The 22,322-nt window shown below is 37.2% G+C and overlaps 1 protein-coding gene across 2 annotated transcripts in view; it reads right to left on the bottom strand.

The window, feature by feature from the left end:
• The window catches only part of neurl1aa (neuralized E3 ubiquitin protein ligase 1Aa), a 57,374-nt gene that overhangs the window by 33,277 nt on the left and 1,775 nt on the right, over nt 1–22,322 (bottom strand). Inside the window, exon 1 of one of the 2 annotated variants that reach the window (XM_057331374.1) lies at nt 1,748–1,971. The exons of the other annotated variant lie outside the window; for it this stretch is intronic. Within the exon in view, the coding sequence (XP_057187357.1) occupies nt 1,748–1,781 (34 nt within the window). The 5' untranslated portion in view covers nt 1,782–1,971. Of the gene's footprint in view, nt 1–1,747; nt 1,972–22,322 lie in introns of those variants that run through there. 2 annotated transcript variants of the gene reach the window in all.

Below are 22,322 nucleotides of genomic sequence, written 5' to 3'. Positions count from 1 at the left end.
CAACGAGCCTTTTTGAAGAAACAGTTCACCCAAAAATTACAATTCTGTCTTCGAGTAGGCTATACTCACCCTGAAGTTGTTCCAAATCTGTATAAATGTCTTTGTTCTGATGTACACAGAGAAAGATATTTGGAAGAATGCTTGTAACCAAACAGCTTTTAGCCACCATTGGCTACCACAGTATGAAAAATTGCTTTATAAATTTGAACACAAAAGAAGATATTTTGAAGAATGTAGGAAAGCAAACAGTTCAGGGGCACTTTTGACTACTTTTGTAATTTTTCAACGTAAATAATGACAGAATTTTATTTTTGGGTGAACTGTCCCTTTAACAGGCGTCATAAAACAATACTGCCTTTTTCATGTGTTAGAGGCCTAGATTTATTTCAGAGTGAAAGGTGCATGAGACATAAGTCTTAAACAATCATACTTAGTCTATACGCATGTGTATGTATGCAATAAGACATGTTTATCTCTGTCTCACACAATAACACACTTGTGCGAGTACCGTGAGAAAGCCGGCTGTTGTGATTCGTACAAAGATCAGATACAGTAAACCACTGTAATCTGAGGTGAAAGACGCTTGCGTACCAGCATAAGCAATTCACATGTACTGTCAGTCTGCTGTAAAAATGAGAAAACAATCCCTGACTCAGAAATAGCACTTGGAAAGTGAAACCAGGCAGGCAGATAGTTCATCATTCTGGTCACCAGATATATCCTCCAAATTTTTCTTTTTTTTTGGTAAGATAAACAAAAATTTGTTGACACTAACCACTGTTGTATGGGACACACAACCCCCACAACCCATCCCGGAATAACTGAAACAACATAAACAATCCTTTGATCTCAACTCAGTTTATAGGCTGAACTGTACACTATAATCCTACAATGTATATAAATGCAACAATGCACTTTTGTTATGATGGACAAACAGAGTTTCCACTATTATTGAACCTCTATCAACAATAATAATAAACTATAGGAGGTTTCTCCTATACAAATGTTTCTGTTCCAAGATGTGGATCTGTTATTTAGTCTCTATTTACCTAATTAGATGTGATATTGTGCTTTAATTAGAAGTAATGATCAAGTGGGTCAGGTACACCAAGGGTTCGGATTAACGCTAGGCCAAGAGCAAGCCTGTGCTCATGTTTCTTCCAGTTAATGCAATTATAAATGCAACACGGTGAAGATTATTCTCGATGGAAAACATCAAGATATCCAAAAACAAGACTGTGCCCAAAACAGCCTACTGTATCTGTATGCTGCTCAACACCCATGATATCAAAGCAGGTCTGTTCAATTGATTTTATTGATTTATTTGACTCTCATTAGAGCCAGCTGCTTCATGTGCATGCGAACGAAAAGAACGTCTTTGGAAAACCCGCAGCAAATCCCTCATGTTCGCAACAACAGAGGGAATCCCCACAAATTCCCTTCCCTTTCAACCGCTGTAGGGGAAACACGTCTCTTAAGAAGCGCGTTCACAGAAACGAGCGCCTGCACGCGGAGACGCGCTCCTTACGAGCTGCACCGCATCGTTCCTGGAAGCGCAAAATCTGAGATATTACATTATCTGGAGAAAAATATATACATAAAAGCAGCCATTATTCCTTTTAATGATCTTAAATGCATTTATATGTTCTCTTCAATGTAAGTAAAGAAGCGCACGGCAAACAGAAATAAATTGATATGTGCATTCTGCTCTTGTTATATATGTAGATCCGTAACGCAGTCTGCTCACCGTACAAGGCGTTTCGGGTAATCTGGCCTCCCATGACTCAACGCCGGGTCACTCTCGCGCGCTGGCCGCGGTTATTTCTCAAAGGTTGAGGGCGCGATACATCCGCACGACATCACGCTGGAGGAAAATCTCCGTCGACCCCCGAAAGCAGATGTAAACAGTCGGACCCTCCTCCTGTCTCCGCGCTCATTGACTCGCGAGCGGAGCGCACGCACGGACACCAGCGCCACACTGACATTTACATAGAGGTGGAGTCTGAGAGCGCCACTGCCTCAACATAACCCCTGTGAGCTGTGCGATTTAGAGCTTTATACGTGACAAAGAATATATAAATAAATACCTTTAAAAGAATATTGTCAGTATGTATTAAAACATACGAATCATTTTGTTATTTATTTGAAAACACAACTGTACATACCATTAATGCTAAATTTACAATACTTAGTATTTAATGCTGTCACGTGACAGCAGTTTGAAGTTATAGCTGCGCCCAGTTACATTATGCCATCACTATTTTCCCTGCTTATAATATTCCTCTGTTGTCTGATATCGATCACAAAATAAGACAAATTTAGACCTAAAGAGATTCAACAAATGATATTTCATAAATCACAATTAATAAGCTTTCCCTATAATTCATAAACATTTACTCAGTAACTTTTAATCAAAGACTGCTGATATTAGATATTACTTATTATTATTTATTAGAATGATCTGTCTTGTTCTATAAACAACATGCACTGTGCTGTGTTTGACCTTTTACCTTACTTTTTCTTATTTTTTCCTGTAAAGCTGCTTTGGAACAATGCACATTGTGAAAAGCGCTATATAAATAAAATTGAATTGAATATATAGCCTACAAGTGGCCAACAGTGATGTGCATATTTGCTTTTAATGGCCCTGCAGTTCAAAATATGAAGTTTATGGTACAAAATAGAGAAAACTAACCTTGGTTAAGGTATTTATTTGACAGAACTGTTTCGCGATATGCAGTGTCAGGGAATATATAGTAGGTTGTATTCTAATAATAAATGAAATAATAAATAATTGAAGCTCATGATAAACATAGCATATGCAACGTTCATACAACATTTTTAATACAACTTTTTAATATGCTTGAATGAACTGGAAAAGATGTCAAGTTTGACATCGAATATATACATTGGCTATATACAACTCATATTGTGTTTTTGTCATGTTGATAAACTAAATATATCATTCAAACGAACAATTAGGCCTATTAATATATATTTACCTATTAATATACATTATGATAATCAAATCTAAAATGATTACTGTTTTATAATGTTACTGTCATCATTTACTACATTATGAATGTAAAGCATAAAAGGCATGCCATTGCATGTATGGCATATTAACAATTCAAAAACAGTTTGATATTAAAACTAATTAAACTAATTATTATGGTAATAAAATCTAAAAGTTTGCTGTTGTTTTATATTTAGCACAATGTCGTCTTTGATACACCATTGTAGCATGTTAATTACACAAAAACAACTTTCATTACAGAAAATGTGTATGCTCATCTGAACATCTCAAGAGGAAGTGTATCTGTCGGTTAACCAAAAAGAGGAATTGTACAGTGCGGGGGTGTTCCTAGATTGGCACCAGCCACAGCTTTCTGCATTTTATACGCCAACAGAAACACAGAAGAGGTTTGTCAGATAACTTATAAAAAATCACCTTTTCTGGAAACAGTCAAAACGCAAAAAGATGACGTGTAACGCGTGTGTTTAGCTGGCACTGTACGGCATCATTTTGTATATATTATGCCGTCCTTGAAATGCATCGGATAAATGATGTCATTTACAATCGCTTTTCTGTCAGACCTGTGATATTTAACTCCAAACAAAATCCATATGGCAAACTCCCTCTACAATAATTCTCAAGAGAAGGCTGTGCTGGGAAAACAGTCTCATTACGGCTAAGGTCAAGTACTGTAACCATTAGGAACAATGTACTCTTAGGATGATCATCACCAATCCCAGGCAAGTAACCTGGAACTCGGAGATCTAATTCTCTTATGCACTTTAAGAAGAGCTCAAAGTGCTAATGCTATTTCTGATACAGTTCATGGGACGGTAAATTCATAACATTTTCGATTGACATGACGGAACAAATGTCACCCAATATAGAAATTCTCAAATAACGTTTAAGCTACACCCAGATGTAAATATAAATCTGTTCGCGAGCAAACAGCTGAGAGAGCTTCCACACTTAATCACATGACCAAAAAAAGGATATCAACTCAATTGTACGTATTTTCACCGTTGCCGTTTTGATTACGTGGAAAACGTTATCCGCTAAAATCACGTTAGCAATAATATTTACTTCTTTCGCTGTCCCATTTTTAACAATTGGAACTTTGAAGGAAACCATAACAAACCGCAGGCTTTTCTCCAGAACCCCAGCACTTTGATCAAAATGAAATCATCGCTCGCTTCACATCGACGGGCTGATTGGTGTGGTGGAACGGGGACTCTCGCTCACACATGGCGCGCACATTTTGGCAGGCCTCGGCCGAAACGCACAAGCGCTCGTGATGCTTTGGTTTACAGCGACAGGACGCCTTCATACGGCTTTCATTAGCGGTGCTGCGAAAGATAAATCGAGATCTTTTTACAATACATGACACACAACTAAATTCATGCTCTTGCAAAATCCTCCTCTAGGAATTGTGACGGCGCATGTTTTGTTTGTTGTTCGGTTGTTGGCATTCTGAGGAGACTTTTGGAGCCATTTGTGGTGTAGCAGATCGGTTTTTATTAGGTTGATTAAGCTTTATTTTCCATATTGCCATTTGCTGGAAGATTACTAGTAAAACATTTTTCAACACTACCATTCAAGTTTGTGCACACATCATTGTTAATATTTCCCATATTTTCTTTTCTATCGATAAAGTCATGTAAATGATAAAATAGCATTTTTAGTTTTGTAAAGAAATTCGTATGTACATAACATTGTACACGGATACAAGTTACATCTATGCATCCAGAAACTACTTGGAAACATTTAAGTGTAAGCCTTTCAATCATCATGTGGGCAAATATTTGACTTGAGTAAGCTAGTCTTTTTTTATTTGTTTTAATGTTATTACTGATCGGGTTTCAAATACTGCCAACCTTAACCGAATCACAATTTGAACCTCTTTTTCCAAACCTCAACATCTGCCCATAATATTTCTAATGCATGAGACCAATAATAATTCCAGATACACTGACTTTTATTGCATTTAGTCTCAACCTAGTGCAAACTAAAAAATGAGTTTTTATCGCTGTCACCATATAGTTCTGGGTACGCAGATTGCCTAATGTCTCCGTAACGGATGTAAATATCATAAAACCTGTGATGACTAAAAGCATGTTGTAATTGTACATTTCCTAAATGAAATACTATCCTCATCAAAACCAAAAGACGACTGATGCCACGGCAGCATTTTTGGACCTGACTATCACTGCGGTTCATCCCGACTGCATCCGAGTGCTGGGAAAGAGCCAAGGCCTAATGCGCTGACCTTTAGGAATCAGATCTAAATGTGAGAACACACTTTTGCAGATACAACTTAAAATGTGCAGTCAAAGAGAAGCTGAGGATGCGCATCTGTGTGTGATGCATCAAGGTGTCACAAAAATGCATCTCCTTTGTTTTCATTGCAGACGCAAGTTCTGTTACGTAATCCACTCAAAGAGATGGAAATGCTCATCCTGCGTCAAAATACTTCAAGAAAACCTTTTTAAAATTACACCTACACACAGCATCTGTGTCATATCATTTAGTTAATTGATTGTTTTGAAATGTCACCTGTAATACCACACTAAAGCATGTTTTATTTAAGACCATTGCATTGGATATAATACATCCCTGAGTGCAAGATGAGTCATCAATATTTCCAGTGCATCTTTTTGGAGTATAGAATTTAGATGCCATATGCTTCGTTTTTGGGTCTTTTTAAATTGAATTTATAGACTGCAAATTGCTACATTATGTGAGATACAGTATCTGCTGTATTCTGACATCATAGAGCACTCTTGAATGATACTTTTGCTTACATTGCCTCGAGCTAAGCATCTCCTTCTTGTTATTTGGTGTAAGAGAGAAAACTGCAGGCCAGAGCCAAATTTAGCTTGATTATATTGATCAAGGACAGACGTTGCTTCTAGTGTCATGGTGCTGTGCAAGCTGGTGTGTATTGAGTAAACACTCCCTGTCCCCCAAAGGTGTGTTTCTCTGTGTGTGTGTGTGTGTGTGTGTGTGACACGGAGATCGAGAGAGAGTGTGTGTACTCATGTTTTACTGCCATCATCTGCTGTTGAACAGCAGCTGCAGAGTACTGGAGGTTTCCACGACAACCAGCGATCACGGACCACGGTTCAAATCACACCTGTCCGCTTAGACACAAAGACGGATGCAGAAATATTGCGAGCACACACAGATTCATCAGCATAAAATGTGAACATTTCTATACACGCATTAGCAGGGTGTTTGTGGAGTTCCTCTAAAGTGTTTTTAAAAATGCATGAAGGATAGAATCCTCTTTGATAACAAATAATCTTTCAGACATGTGAATTTAGCCTAGTGCATGTAGATAGAAAACTCACAACCCCTATAGCAGTGTTGGGTAAGTTACTCTGAAAAAGTAATTAATAACTAGTTAATAACTACATATTCAATAGTGTAATTCGATTACTGTAGAAATTACTCTCTCCAAAAAGTATTTAGTTACTTATTACTAATTACTTTCTATATCCTATCAACCTTGATTAGTAAAGTGATTCAAGGATAGACATGAAAGGACTCTTTTAATTCATTCAAATAAATAATATTAAACTACATAAAGTATTATTATTAACTGACCAAAGTATTACAAATGTGAGAATTATACATTAAAGCACAGATTTTAAAGTTAAACTTTGAATTTTGATGTCAATTCCACTATTGCACACACATATATTACACAAAGTATTTACATAGTTTAACTACATCAAAAGTAACTGTAATTTAATTACAGAAAAAACAAGAGTAATCCCTCACTTTACTTTTTCAAGGTTAAAGTAATTAAATTACAGTAACTAATTACTTAGTAACTAGTTACACCCAACACTGCCCTATAGTAATACTACGCAAACACTGCCATTATGGTACTAATGTTTATAACGTAGCATAAATATCTGTATTCCCAAAACATTTTTACAATGTCCAAGTTTTGTAAGTGAAATAAATCCACCAGTGTGGTGTACTGATTCTCCAACTTTAAATGAATGAGCGTTGATTCAGTTTTTCTGAGCCACTGCAGTAACTAAATAAGGAGGCAGCTGCAGAAAGAAGCCGCAGAGGGTCTATGCACACACACACACACACACACACGCACGCACGCACGCACGCACGCACGCACACACACACACGCACACACACGCACACACGCACACACACACACACACACTCATAAAGTCTCTAAACAATAAGACAATTCAAATACAGATCTGTCGTACAGCAGCATGCCATGTGCAACATATTACAGAGAAACATTAGATGCTTTCATTATGATATGAGGGGGGTGAGAGAGAGAGAGAGAGAGAAACAGCTTGTTGTCGACTTATAAAATGTAGTTATTCTATCAGATAAACATCGTCCAAAAAAGCATGATACTACTGTACTAACTCAATGATCGCCATATTTATATACCCTTATATTTCAATTTTACTTCAAGATACCATGGTATTCATATAGTACCAAGTTCAGAAAGCATACTGTGGTACACTATAAAAAAATGTTGGGTTATTTTCAATTATTATGTTGTTATTATTATGTTATTATTGTGTTACTTTGAGTAAAAAATGGATAAACCCAACTGATGAGTTAAATTAAGACAGAAAATGTATATATTTGACCCAACAATGAGTTAAAGCAACCCGGTTTAGGATAATTTACAGTATAACCCAACTGTTGGGATTGTGCATTTTTGACCCAATGCTGAGTTGAAATAACCCAACATTTTTGTGTACTTGTTTGTAGATGTCATATGTAGTGTGGTTTAGTCCATAGATAAAACTTCATTTCAAGTGCATCATCATCTATTTAAAAATATTTTTACAGTTTTTCAAATGTGCATCTTGCAGTATCCAAACTCTTTTTTTGAAGTAAGTTTGTTTATAAATGTAATAACTATGTCCTCCTATCTCAGATTTTGTCCTGGATGAAAGATGAGTGAAGTGAAGGCCTGCAGTGAAGCGAAGAGAGGATATGAGTGTCAGGTGGTAATAGGATCTGTCATTCATGTTTAATAATATACAAACGCACACATACACGCACGCACGCACACACACACACACACACACATATCTATAAGGGGCCTTATAGCTGCTTTTCTGAGAAAAGGGATTCTGGACAAAAAGGATTTATTTTACAGATTAAGTGTGAAGTGGATGGAGGGATGGATGCATAGATGGATGGATGGATGATGGAAAGATGCACAGATGGATGGATGGATGGATGGATGGATGGACGGACAGATAGATGGATGGATGGATGGATGCATAGATAAATTGACAGATGGATGGATGGATGGATGGATGGATGGATTGATAGATGCATAGATGGATGCATAGATAAATTGACAGATGCATAGATAGATGGTTAGATAGAATGATGAATAGATGGATGGATGGATGCATATATAGAGATGGATGGATGGATGCATACTGTAGATAGATACATAGATAGATGGATGCATAGATAGATGGATGGAAGCATACTGTAGATAGATGCATAGATGGATGGATGAATGGATGGATGGATGTATGGATGCATAGATATAATTTTACAGATTAAGTGTGAAGTGGATGGAGGAATGGATGCATAGATAGATGCATAGATGGATCGATGGATGATGGAAAGATGCATAGATGGATGGATGGATAGATGGATGCATAGACAAATTGACAGATGCATAGATAGATGGTTAGATAGAATGATGAATAGATGGATGGATGGATGCATAGATAGATTGATGGATGCATACTGTAGATAGATGCATAGATAGATGGATGCATAGATAGATGGATGAATAGATAGATGGATGAATAGATAGATGGATGGATGGATGGATGTATTGATGGATGCATAGATAGTTGTATAGATAAATGGATAGATGCATAGATAGATGGTAAGATAGAAGGATGAATAGATAGATGGATAGATAGATCTATAGATGGATAGATACATCATGTTTAGGTTAGCAACATGCTAACGTCAAACTCTTTTGTCACATTTTGGTTAGGATGCCACCTTGGAAGACAGCAAGCAGACAGACAACAGATTTCTTTCTGGAACAGAACTAAGTGACAATGTAGCGGTTTCCAAAAAAATGAACATTTTCACTTGCCAAAGGCAACAACATCAGGTTCTCCAGTAAATGGTGATTAACTGAAGGTATTGAATTTCCACTTAAGTTGTAACATTTATATAGAAGACCCTTCTCTTCACCCTGACACGCAGCTGAAAATTCCACATTTTGAGGATTTCCTCAAATTGTATTCGCTGCTTGTGTCTAGCAACCACCATGTGGTATTACTTCCATAAGCCATGTGTATCGTGGAAATTGCCGTTTTGGTCATAACAGGCTGTTTATTAGTCATTATATTAGTGTTAATACACTCCAGCTGTTCCATGTTTTCATACATTTTGCTGAGTCCAATTTGATTTTCTGTCAGGGGCCGTGCTGATGTTTTTGAAATCATCCTCCAGCACTGGACCAGATAACCACTGCTGCAGTCGTGTCGAGAGTGCGTTGGGATTTTGGCACCAAGAGTCAATGCAAAGTTTTGAACCTTGTAGTGGCAAGTCGGTGTTGTTATAGCGGTCCCTCATCTGTTTTTGCATGTGTTTTTGGTCAAGCGTGTTTGGCTAGAACACAAAGCTCGAGGTTCAACCAGAGATCAGTCCTGAAAGGTAGCTTACTGCGTAACTCAAGCATATTGTAGCTGTAAATGTTTCACTTTTGAATAGAAAGTTAAACATTAAGTGAATATCAACAAAACATTTGTAACCATGGACGGTTACTGCAAACACTGAGCATATCACATATGCATATCGCTACCTTTGTGTGTCGGTGGCTAATGGCTGGAATACACTACAAGACTTTTAAAATCTGAACAGATTTTTTTTTAATTAGACATCATACACTTGCAGACCTTTTGAAAGTTCCAGATAGAAACACACTAACTGATCAATCTGCAGACTGGCACAGACTTAATGCAACAAGTCCAGACTGAAAATCTGGGCAAAATCTGAGCAAAAGTCTTGTAGTGTATCTTAGCCTTTTTAAGAGGGTGCGTTCCATTTATAACTCTCTCTTAAAGAAATAGTGTGTCCAAAATGAAAATAATACTTCAAGGGACAGTTCACCCAAAAATTAAAATTCTGTCCTAATTTACTCACATTCGAGATGTTCAAAATCCGTATAAATTTCTTTGTTCTGATGAACACAGAGAAAGATATTTGGAAGAATGCTTGTTCCCAAACAGATCTGAGGCACCGTTGACTACCATAGAAGGAAACATTACAATGGTAGTCAAAGGTGCCCCAGAACTGTTTGCTTTTCTACAGTCTTTTAGATCATTAGATCATACTTGCTTTAATTCTAATAATCATCATCGTTTCAATCAACGTTTTTGTATGATGCACATCGTACGAATTCACACCAAACCACCACCTCGTAAAATAGTTATGTTTTTGAGATTAGGTTTCAAATAGACACAGAAACGTATACAGATTTGGAACAACTTGAGGGTGAGTAAATGAAGACAGAACTTTCGTTTTAAGTTGCAGAACCATAGGCTCAGGAGAATTTTTAAGAAATATTCATACAACAAAAATTACCGTAAAAATAAAACTTTACTGCTCGATATACATTACACGTTTTCTGTAGTCTCACGTTAGCTTTGTTAACGGACTGATGTTTAGGTCATAAATCACTGTTAATGTGTTTTTTGGCGCAAGCTAAATAAAAAAAACGCGTGTGAAGATTCTTCGAAATTCTCATTTTGTGTTCCAGGAAAAAACACCATACACGTTTGGAACAACTGTAAATGTAAACAACATTAAATTGGCAAATGACCATGGTATAAACGGGATAATCCACGGCTAGCCTTGTATTAAAGGATGAGAGGTTCACTAGCCATACATTATTCCTTACATATATTTGTTTAACATTTTGATTTGATTATAAATATTCTGTTTGTTGTATTTTGTTCAAACGTTTGTGTAGTGTTAAAAACAGGAAGTTCTTTGGGAAGTTTCAAAAAGTTGTTTACGTCATCGAAAGTGGTCTATATATGGTGAGCTGGTTAGCTGAGGGCTAAATGTAAAAAAAGTAGTTTTTTGGGGACTGGTTAAAATGTCTAAAAAGTCTAAAAATGTCTTAAACTTTATAGGTAATGTATGGCCTCAAAAAGGCTTTCAAGTAACAAATCACAATTCTATTAATTTTATTTATTATCTTTTATATATTATTTATATAATATACATTTATTTGATTTATTTATTTATAGTCCCAGTTTACTTGAATCGCAAGCTACTCTTGCACTTTCAAAAAGAAAACCTTATTCCGGATCCACAGAAGAAAGACAGTCATGTCAACAATGACTGTTTTCAGACAAGAAACAAATTCATGTGGATCTGCATTAAAATGATTACCAAATGTTCACTTTTGCCTTAAGAAGAGATTTGAGATATAATCTTAAATGCTTATGGGCGCAGGTTTGTCACAAACAAGTTTGGGCACATGTTAATGTTGACAACAGGTTGTTCGGTTTTCTTCTTTTCAGACCCAAGGCGGCTTTCTTATTGCAGAAAACACCATGACTTTTAGCAACCGCAGACAGACTTCATTATTTCAGGATAAATCTCTCTTCCTGATGGGAAAACAGGATCTACTGACGTTCCCTACAGCGTTAAACCTGGGAGACACATTGGAGTGCTGTTAGTACTGAAGCAGACAGGTGATAAGCGGGCCTGCAGGCCTGATCTCGGATCAGATGACGGGCGGTGCTGTTAATTGCAGGTGATGATGGACGCGGCTGATCCTGAAGGTGAAGCGCTGACCTGTAGCTGAGCTCCGATGCACACAGTATAATTTAAAAAAATGCTTATTTTTCTTGTTTTTTTGGGGGGGTTTACAATTTATTATAGCGCTGTGACTTTTCTGGTGATGGTGTTAGGCAGGACCAATGCTCTTATTTGTAGTTTTTAAAGCTTTTGAGTGATCATTTGTTGAGTCAAAGCCTCAAATCTCTGTCGTGTGCATCTGACAGATGGCAAGCAGGATAAAAACTCCCCGAATAAAAGCGTAATCCCGTCTCACATGGGCTGGTGCTCGCTCACTGGATTATCCTATCAGAGAGGGTGGAGGTAGAGAATAGTGTAAATTATAAAAGTGAGGTGTGTTTTCTCATGTCTGTGAGCTCTTGATATACAAAGTTGCAGAAAAAGATGAGAGGAGATGGCTGATGATGGACAACTGACCATTGTGAAAACGTAAAACATAAAAACCTGTATGTGACTCTTTCTTCTGGAACACAAAATAAGTTATTTTGAGAAATGTCTCAGTGGTTCTGTGTCCATACAATGGAAGTCAATGGGGGACAAGTGTTGTTTCAACATTCTTCAAAATGTCTTCTTTTGTGTTCTGCAGAAGAAAGAAACTCATATCTGTTTGGAATGACATGAGGGAAAGTGAATGAAATGGTTTAAGTCTAAAATCCCCCCTTACATACAGCGTTGACCCACGGGAGCTCAAAAATCGGAACGCTTTCTGCTCTTAAAGCGATAGGCTGCGGCTAAATCGTCCCAAAAACTAATCTAACCGCCTTTGGTTGGTATTAAAATACCTCAATGCACATTGTACAACCTGCTCTTTCATGAAGCTCTAGCATAAAAAAATCTGTGGTGAACATTTCTCCGAACATCATTTCAATCGCCTTGGGCGGAAAGATCTTTGATATTAAAATACCAGGATGCACATTTCACGGTCCAGCGCTCCGATTGTGTAACTGAAAGGCATGACCACAGCAGCACAAACGCCCGCGTTGTTATTAGCCTGTGTATCTAAAGCACCCAGAGCTGAGCGTCCGAGCGGCTTCTATGGGTCACAAACACGCACACATGCCAGGGCCCACGCAGTGCAGTCTAGGCCTGAGGGCTTGGATGTGGAGGTGGTGAAAGTGAAAAATGAGAGACTGGGAGAAACAATACTGGTTCTGGATAATATCGCACAATATGGAGGGATAAAATCGGCAAAGGCTCAGAATCTGTAGAAGGCTTTTATATTCTGAATCATGTACCGAAGGCCTAGACACAACAAACAGCGCCGTGGTGGCCAAGAACAGCCTACATGACAAGCAATGCAGTATTGTTTCACAAAATAACATTTGAGTTAGAATTGCATGACTTTAGCGAAAAACGGGTAAAATCGTGTGATAACCAAGTGAAAAGTAATTTGAATAGGTAGTTATATAATCTGCATGAACAACTAATTTTATAGTCTTTTGTGTATGCTTTGAGTAAAGAGAGGGAAAATATCATCGGTTTCTGGGTTTGGACTCCATCTGTGACGTGGTGGGGGAAACCCCAACAGGGAGTCTCTCCGGGGGGTCGAACGCCTCACTGCTCATGCAGGGTTTACAAAATCCTGAAACACATTAAAACACGAACAATTCCCCCAGATGACGTACAGACAATCCCTTTCAACTCTAGAGAGAACAGGCAAGGTCCAATCTGGTCTTACTTATGAACGTTTTAAACGTGGACTGTGTTTTCTGCGTTTGGAAATGCATTCTAACATACTACTGTACTTGTATTAGGGTAATACTATACATCCTCTATACAATGCAGTACAGTATACACCGGGGTTGCCATATCTGCAGTTTTCCAGAAGCTAACTTTTAGGGTTGCCAGGTCTGGGATTTTAAGATGCTTGCTTTTATGGTTGCCGGGTATGTGGCTTTCAATATGCTTAGTCTTAGGGTTGCCAGATCTGTTGTTTTTGAGATCCTTACTTATAAGATTTCCAAGTCTGCGGTTACAAGATGCTTACTTTTAGGGCTGCCATGTCTGCGTTTTAAAGACGCTTATTTTTTGGGTTGCCAGATCTGCAGGTTTTTATTTTAATTTTTAGGGTTGCCAGATCTGCATTCTTTGAGATTTTTACTTTTAGAGATGCCAGGTCTGCAGTTTCTGAGACACTTACTTTTAGGGTTGTCAGGTCTGCGGTTTCATGATGCTTACTTTTAGGGTTGCCAGGTCTTCAGTTTTTGAGATGCTACTTTCAACTGTAGGTTAACAGTAGATAGATTTTGTTCTTTAGCTTTCATTTTTAAGGTAGGATGAAGTTATTTATGAAAACAGATTGTGTTTATGCTTACTACTATACAATGAATTTGAGAAGAATTCATAAGTAATGTATAACAGTTCCAGTAAAATATGTATGTATGTTCAGGTATGAGAGTAACATTGTTGTTTAGGCAATTTTGCTGGTTTTGTTATGCAGAACTGGCAACCCTGGTATGCACATTTTCTGTATGCATATTTAGTTTGCCCTCTACTGTGTTGAATGACTACATTTAATCATTTAACTCAGCGTATCTGTGAGAGTTATTCACTACATTCCAGTGATTTACATAAGAATTTATATCCTACGTGTTTCTTTTGTGTGATTAGGCTACATTTTTACACATGATTGGATTAAAAACACCCAATTCAGAAATAATTTTACATTATAAATGATTTGATGTGTGAAATTTGAAATATGTATGGTCGTGTAATTTCACACATCGTTTTTTTTCAAACAGTACCTCACACATTTCAGAATCAGGTTTCACATATTTGGAATACATTTGTATTTGGTTTGGTTTGGTGGCCCCTGTGGCCTCTTGGTAAACATTCTTCAATACAGTTCCCTTTTGTGCAAAAAGACAAAGCTAGTTTTAGACTTTTGAAATAGTTTATTCCAGTCAGGGGGTAGGATTAGTGCCGTTTTAAAGGCTCTTTAATCATACTGTCAAGTTCCTCTGTTGAGCCAGTTCCCAGTATTGCTTATAGGCCCAAGTTCACAAATATAAACCCATATATCATCCGTCTGGAACCAGGCTCAAAGCAGCAGAGAACAGTCATCGTTTTATCTCCGTGTGGCTAATTATAGATTTCAAACATAAAGTCAAAGGTCTGGCAGAACAGGGCATCGAGATGTCTTCACCTTCCTGGCTTAATGATAGCTTTTAATTGTGTGCAGTCCATCTGTTTTCTGCTTCCAATGTAGGGGTTTAAAACATACAGTGTTTTCAGCATGTTTCATTCTCGGCTATCCAGCTGTTTCCAATTTAAAAGGCTCTTTTATCGACATGCTGGTGTTCAATGATGAAATATGGCTTTGTTTGATTAATCTTCGATTGGTGAATCTGCTTTTTTGAAATAGCTTTTTTAGGTTTTCACAATCGCGCTGCTGCTTGTAAGGCCAAAAATATTCTCAATTCAACTGTATACACGAAGCGCGCAGATTGCACTAGGGAAAGGGGGTCATGACCCCCTCAGATTCATGGCGCCCCTACGAAAGGCGACAAACATAGGTAAAACTGAGGATTAATCAATTCCGCTATGTACATTAGCCTAAGTAGTGGCGGACAATTATTTTGCCGTCACCGCTTCAAAATCGGGTTTGGGGCAGACACAAGCTGACGCACAATAATAATCTACCTGTCACCATTACTTTGTACCCACGTTGTCACTACACACTGTTCTGTTGTCAATAAACACACACGAGGGTGCTGCCACCACCGGCGTTTACGTTCTCTGTGCTCTCTGTATGCTGTTGCTAGCCTGCTACGACTTCTGACCCCGCCCCCGGGGTTCTATGAGGAGTTGTTGGCTGCCTCAATTGTACCTGTAGTGGCGGTAACCATAGTGATCATATGCCATCGTCTATGACTGAGCTGGTGATTTTTGAAAAATGGTCTGCATAGCTGCCACATAAAGGCCATGAAAAGACAAAAAACAATCGCCTCGTTTTTTAAAAAAAAAAAACAATGTAAGTATCCTATGCCTGTTGACTTTTCCCAGATGTGGCAGATTAATTTTGTTATTTATTTGTATAGCTAGTCTTTTGCATTTAGCAAACACAGAAAAACATATGACTATGCAATTAGATGAGTGGACAGAGGCAAATGGCGAATTAACACAAAAAGAATGGGTGGATAAATCAAACAATTTATCATCAGGAAATAATAATAATGTTTTATCTGGACTTGCAAGACTAAATTAGGGTCCTGGGATAACATTATCATCTAACCCAATGTACTGTATATGTTGGCTGAAGTAAATTTACTGACTTGTTATCCACTATAAATTAAAAAATATTATAATAAGTAAATTTGTGTGGTCCTCCAATCCTCCAATGGCCTTTTAAGTGCAAACCATTAGCCCAAATTACGCAAAGTAACTACTTGAGCTCTAGTTTAAGCCCAAATCATGTTAAATAACTAACTGAGTTGAAATCATTTGCTGACAGCTTGGTCCCCCCAGTTAAAAAATCCCATCTGCGCCCCTGGTTGTACTTAAAGCGATAGTTAAGCCCCAAAATAACAATTTTTCCTCACCGTCATGTTGTTTGAAACATGACGGCTTGTCCACAGGGGTGGCAGCTGCCACCCTAAAAATGAGCTTTGCCACCTCTGTTGCCACCCCAATGCTGACCATGCAGACTTGGGTACTAATTTGGATGAGGTTTGTGGAGAGCGTTATTTTTGCTCAAAATCGGAAAGGGTTATACTTATTCTTTATACATGTGTCTGTTTTTATAAATATGATGTAGACTGGAAGGATTTCAGATCACATTCACATTCTATGATCAGCAATGAACTTCAAGTGTCTGCAGTTGTCTTTCAGAAACAACAATACAAATTAGCACAAGTTTGGATTCAATTGTGCTGGGAAACAGACATGAAAGAAGAATTATGTATAATTTCACATATGATTATGAGAGATTTTAAGGCACTATTTTGTGACCTTTGTAAAACTGCTTTGAAACAACATGTACTGTAAAAGTCCTCTAAGGGGAGAATTCCCCTTTTCCTTAAATTTATTCCTTAACTATTGTTCAAAGAAAGAAGTCGTCATAGTAATTATCACCTAAACCCTCTGCATTTTTAATGTAGGCTAAAGATTTTCCTTTTTTTGCTGATAAAAAAAAAAGATCTGAACCAGACTAAAATAGGGATCAATAATTAGGAATCTATAATATTCTTAATCCTTACAATACAACTGCGAAAATTAAGATTGATACGTGTAGTTATTGCCACCCCTCATTGTGATCTTGTCCCCCTTTGCCACCCCATGTATAAAATCCTGGACACGCCCCTGAACCTGTATGACTTTCTTTCTTTTGCACAGCACAATAGAAGATATTTTGAAGAACGTTAATAACCAAAGAACATTGGCCCCCATTGAATTCCACTGTATTGACACACAAAACCACTGAGACATGTCTTCCTTTGTGTTCCCCGGAAGAAAGAAAGAACAACGTAAGTCATAAGGTTTTCGTTTCTATCTTTTTTGGATTTGGTAGATGCTTTTGTCCAATGCAACTCACTGTGACAATTCCGGACTTGAACCCGTGACCTTGTTGTTGCAGGCATGCTCTCTGTCTTTCTAAGTGTCTCCCTCCCTCTCTGTTCTTCTCCATTTCATTCTTTTGTTTGATCTGGTTATATATTCTCCAGGCTTTCATTACACCAGTCTATTTGATCACAGCACTCACATAAATAATATATGATGTGAATGATTCCATTCTGTTCAGAGATAATTGACTTATTCAACAACTTAGCGAGAAAAATCCCATCCCTCTATCTTCCAATCCTTGATAAAATTATTTTGCACAGAACAAAATTGAAGTAAAGTGGTTTTCTTGTGGAACGTGAACTGGCACACCATGTTGGTTAGTTTGCAAGACCATACAAGATGTTTTTAAAATATACTCTTTGTATTAAAAGACTATGGAACATAATCGTGAGTCTTTATGAAAATTATCATGTCATGCTATAGTAATTTGTTCCCACAGACCCTAATAAATCTTCACATGTATAAACCTTATGATTGTGAGGCACAGAATAAAACTTGTAAATTGGTTTTCCATTTATATTGTTAGACATGGAAAACAAATATTCATTAAAAGTAGCTCATTTGTAAAGTACCTCAAACGTTCTATTCATTACTCCATAAAGTCATTATGTTGTTTAAATAAAATGTCAGACTGTTACTATTGACACAATGAAAGTAAATACAAAACAATTGTTGTATTGTTTTCATAAGCGTCAGAATTTACAGTTCGATTCTGATTGTGTACATTTGTATCTTACATAAAGACTGTTTCTTTGAAGACAGTTTGCCTTTTATGCTCTTTAAGATAAATTAAACCTAATCTTAAATAAAGTTTAGCATATAAGTACATTTCACTTTGAGGCACAAGAAAGAATTCCTAGAATTGACTGACGTAGAATAAATGTTTTATGTGCCTTTTATAATTTACAAACAAACATGTGGTCTTTTAGTAGGGAAAACAACAAATATCACAAGATTTATGTCCTGATTTATAACCGCCCGCCGCAATTCTGTTTATGTAACCTCGCAGAAAAACACTTTATCAGATGACCGATTCTAATCTGAGAATTAAACGTGGCCCTTTTTTAACATGTTTTTGACAGTAGTCTGACCTCAAAGCTTTTATCTCCATAGCTGTGAAATGCACGCCGACTGTAATCTCATTCTGTGATATTGAGGGTTAAGGGGGTTTACACTAAGATTTATGAAAGGTGTGTGACTGTTATGTACCTTTTGCCCATTTAAACATTATTATAATATATTTTTTCAGTTTAATTTTTTCGGTAAGTAATAAATCAAGCCGTCTTATAGTTACGCCATGTGATTTTTTCCCCAAATGCATTTACTCCAGTCTTATCAGTGACTGTAAAAAGTACATAAAGCGTAGGGATTTAGATTCAGAAGCATCACAGGGATGCATCACTTTATAGGAAAAACGAATAACATAGTAGTAACGTACACATGGTAAGCAACGACACATCATTTCCAAGCCCCAGTGAAAATTGCTTGTGAAAAATGACAACATTGTGTTAAATCGGGCCGTCAGAGACAGACTGTGTTCCAATACCGCTTTTTTAATTTGCAACATCCCAAAAATGTTCTCCCAGCATTGTTGAAAATTGATGTCTGCAATGCAATCACTAACTGTAATTTCCCTAATGAGGACGTTTTGATTACTTGAATATTTTCCTGTCTAGTTGAGCAACCTGGGCTGCTCGAACAGAGGCAAAGTCAGGTTAGCCATGTGTGTTGCACAATTTCTATCGAGCTTGGAGGAAATGTTCCCACCGGTGACCTCGGTCTCCACAGTCAGCTCGACTGATTAATAGTCCTGAGCTGCCAATTGATCCGAAAGCCTTTTTTGGATGGAAAACATCTCACTTTCAGCTGAGAACTTACGAGACTTGTTATTCTGTAGATCAATGACTAGGACAATGTAGTTACAAAAAGAGAATATTTTTGATAGAACGAATGAATATTTTTGCTCTATACATCAACATGAATCTTGTCAGCTACAGAGATTAATCTTGTGAATTGATCACCAGGCATTTCAATTTCAAGGTACTTTATTGGCATGATTTTGTGTACAATATTGCCTAAAATGAAAGAAAAAGACATACAATAACTAGAAATAAAAGGATAAAATAAAAAATAAATGCAAATAAAAAAAATCTATATCTAGATTTTTTAAATATGAAAAATACACTGTAAAAACAACTAGTAGGATTTTTTTTATTTTTAAGTTTTTGCACACAGTTAAAGTAAATGTACATAGTTTGCAAAAACGTGACACAAAAAATAAGTAAATGCTAGTTTTTTTTGTGTGTTTTTTATATTATGAATACTTAAAGGTACATTCATATTAAACATTTAAAAAAATAAAAAAATATCTATGAACCCCAAGATCATAGAGTCTTGTGGTTAAGCTTGTTTAACTGTGGTCAGTTAGCAACCACCAAGCACTCAGAACACCCTAGTTATCTCCTAGCAACACCTTAGCAACCACCTAAAACATACTGGCAACCAAACAGCAAACCCACAACAATTTCCGACATCAATACAATAATTAGTTTTCTTTCTTTCTTTCTTTCTTTCTTTCTTTCTTTCTTTCTTTCTTTCTTTCTTTCTTTCTTTCTTTCTTTCTTTCTTTCTTTCTTTTAAAGATTTAACAATCTTGCTTTCCGAGTTCAAATCAGCCTCATGCATGCCATCAGTGCATGAGTTAAGCCAAAAGTTTAGTCCGGCCGTCCGCATGACGTAATTTTCGCCAGTAGGTGGCGAAAATTAGTGTTTTATGTGCAGTGCAAGTCATTTTAATAACGTGTTTGTATAATTGCAATGTATATTATGCTACAATATATCATATTATGTTGTTGTTGCGAACGAGAGTGACTCACGTGCAGTATTAGCAACAACAATTTCCATGCGTTAGCGTGTTCAAATGTCATGAATGTGTCATAATCTTGAATTATTGTAAATATGATTATATAAATACATGCTTATAAAAAAATTCTACACTTTCATTTGGAAAAATAACTTTTTACTACAAAACACAGTTGAATCATGATGTCTGTAAAATAGTACATTTAGGTTTTTACAATGTAACAATCGTTAAGCACGATATTTACAGTGCAACCATTTGTATTGGCATGGTAAGAAGACAAAGCACACCAAAAAGATGTTTGCCTTTACTATATTAAAACCATGGTTAATTTTCGTAAGGATCTTTACATTGTGTCCGTTTCTGTACTTGTTGAACGAGAGACCTCCTTTTTCATTTCGATCACGAGTGAGAAGTAGCAGCTCATTCAGTTCGTTTACGAACGAGAAGACTGATCGTTCATGTGGTTCACGAACGCGAATCAGCGGGTCCTTTAGTTCGTGTACGAACGAGATCTCTCTCGTTCAGACTCAAAACACCGGCTCGTTCGTTCAGTAAAGGGCGTTTTCGTTCTGTACATTCAACCAATCATATGCTCTGTCAAAGCTCACACTCGAACGCCATTGGCTCGTGCTTTAGACACTCTTTTAAGGCAAGACGTTCTCTGTACTCGAGGGAGAGATTTCAGTGAACGAGAAATATGAGTTAATGCGTTTCGTGAACTAAAAAGATTTGTTCAAAAAGAACGATTCGTTCAAGAACATAACATCAGTACGTGACGTACTGCACATGTGTCGAACTCGTCTATCCGCGCTTGAGTATGCTCAAAAAGCTGTGCGGACGCGTTTGTGCACAAGTATACCCAGCCCTTTAACATTACACAACAGGCAACACTGTGCACATTTTGCGTGCTTAATAAACCACGTAAACCACCTCTGAACAACTCTCTGTAAGTCTGACCTTTTTAATTTAGGCAAATCAGGCAGCTGTCAGAAATGAGCCATGAGCCATTATTCATCCAGTTCACTGCAGAATACAGCCACTTTTTTATCTTGCCATGTTAAAAGCGACTTCAAATGTACCGGAACTAAACTGTTGTTCCCAATGGGAGAACTACATCAGACTGTGAATTTGTTTACATGTAATATACAGTGTTAGTCTGTGCAAACTCTATGCAAACGTAAGCGTGGGTTTGTAGCCCATAATCGTGTCATTCAAGGCTGAGACCAACTATGACGTCAAGATCTGCACTGTTTAGTGCACACTCACTAGTCTACATCACAACACATGTAAGCATGCATGCTTTCAACACACAATGATAGATTGCAGGTACACAGATGATCACACACAAACACATTTTTATTTTCTGGACTTCCTTCCCTTTGTAAAATTCATCCGTCACCTCACGGCTCACAGTTGTGACTCTGCAGATATGCGAAACATAATCAATTTTAAATTTAATCAATTTACATCAATTCCACATTCAGCTATGTGAGTCATTCGGTTAGAAAAATCGGGGTCAATTGCTGAAGAATTTAATGTGTTGTAATTGTCTCATTTGTGTCTCGTTTATGATGCGAATGGAAATGATGTAGTGTGATATCTTTCTTTTAGAGAAAACCAGAATGAAAATTTAGGTTGAATTTCACGAAAAAGCAGCCAGACACGATTCTGGGTCAATACGGAACAAAATTTAACACCACGGTTTAAACCAATCTTCAATTTACTTTCAACCTCAGTCTTTATATCGCCAGAGCAAGGCACAAAGGAACATCTTACTCTCATCCTGTTATTTCATCTTACTAAGGGATAATCGCCATGGCAACGGTTTACATGCTATGCCCTGTTGTCAAGGAGATCTCGTTATACAGGATAATGGGTTCCTCTGTACCTTCTGCCTCTTGTTCCAAACACAAGAGCACATGCTTGCAAACACTTAATCACGAAATTTGTAGGAAAATTGCGGTCCTGTTTCCTTGGGGAGGGTCAAAATGTCTGTATTTACTGCAGTGCTTTTAAAAGGGCCGT

Source organism: Triplophysa rosa, linkage group LG4 (genome assembly GCF_024868665.1).
Source record: "Triplophysa rosa linkage group LG4, Trosa_1v2, whole genome shotgun sequence".
In the NCBI taxonomy this organism is placed as follows: Eukaryota; Metazoa; Chordata; class Actinopteri; order Cypriniformes; family Nemacheilidae; genus Triplophysa; species Triplophysa rosa.
The sequence above is the reverse complement of the archived record's forward strand: the minus strand, read 5'-3'. Positions and strand labels throughout refer to the sequence as shown.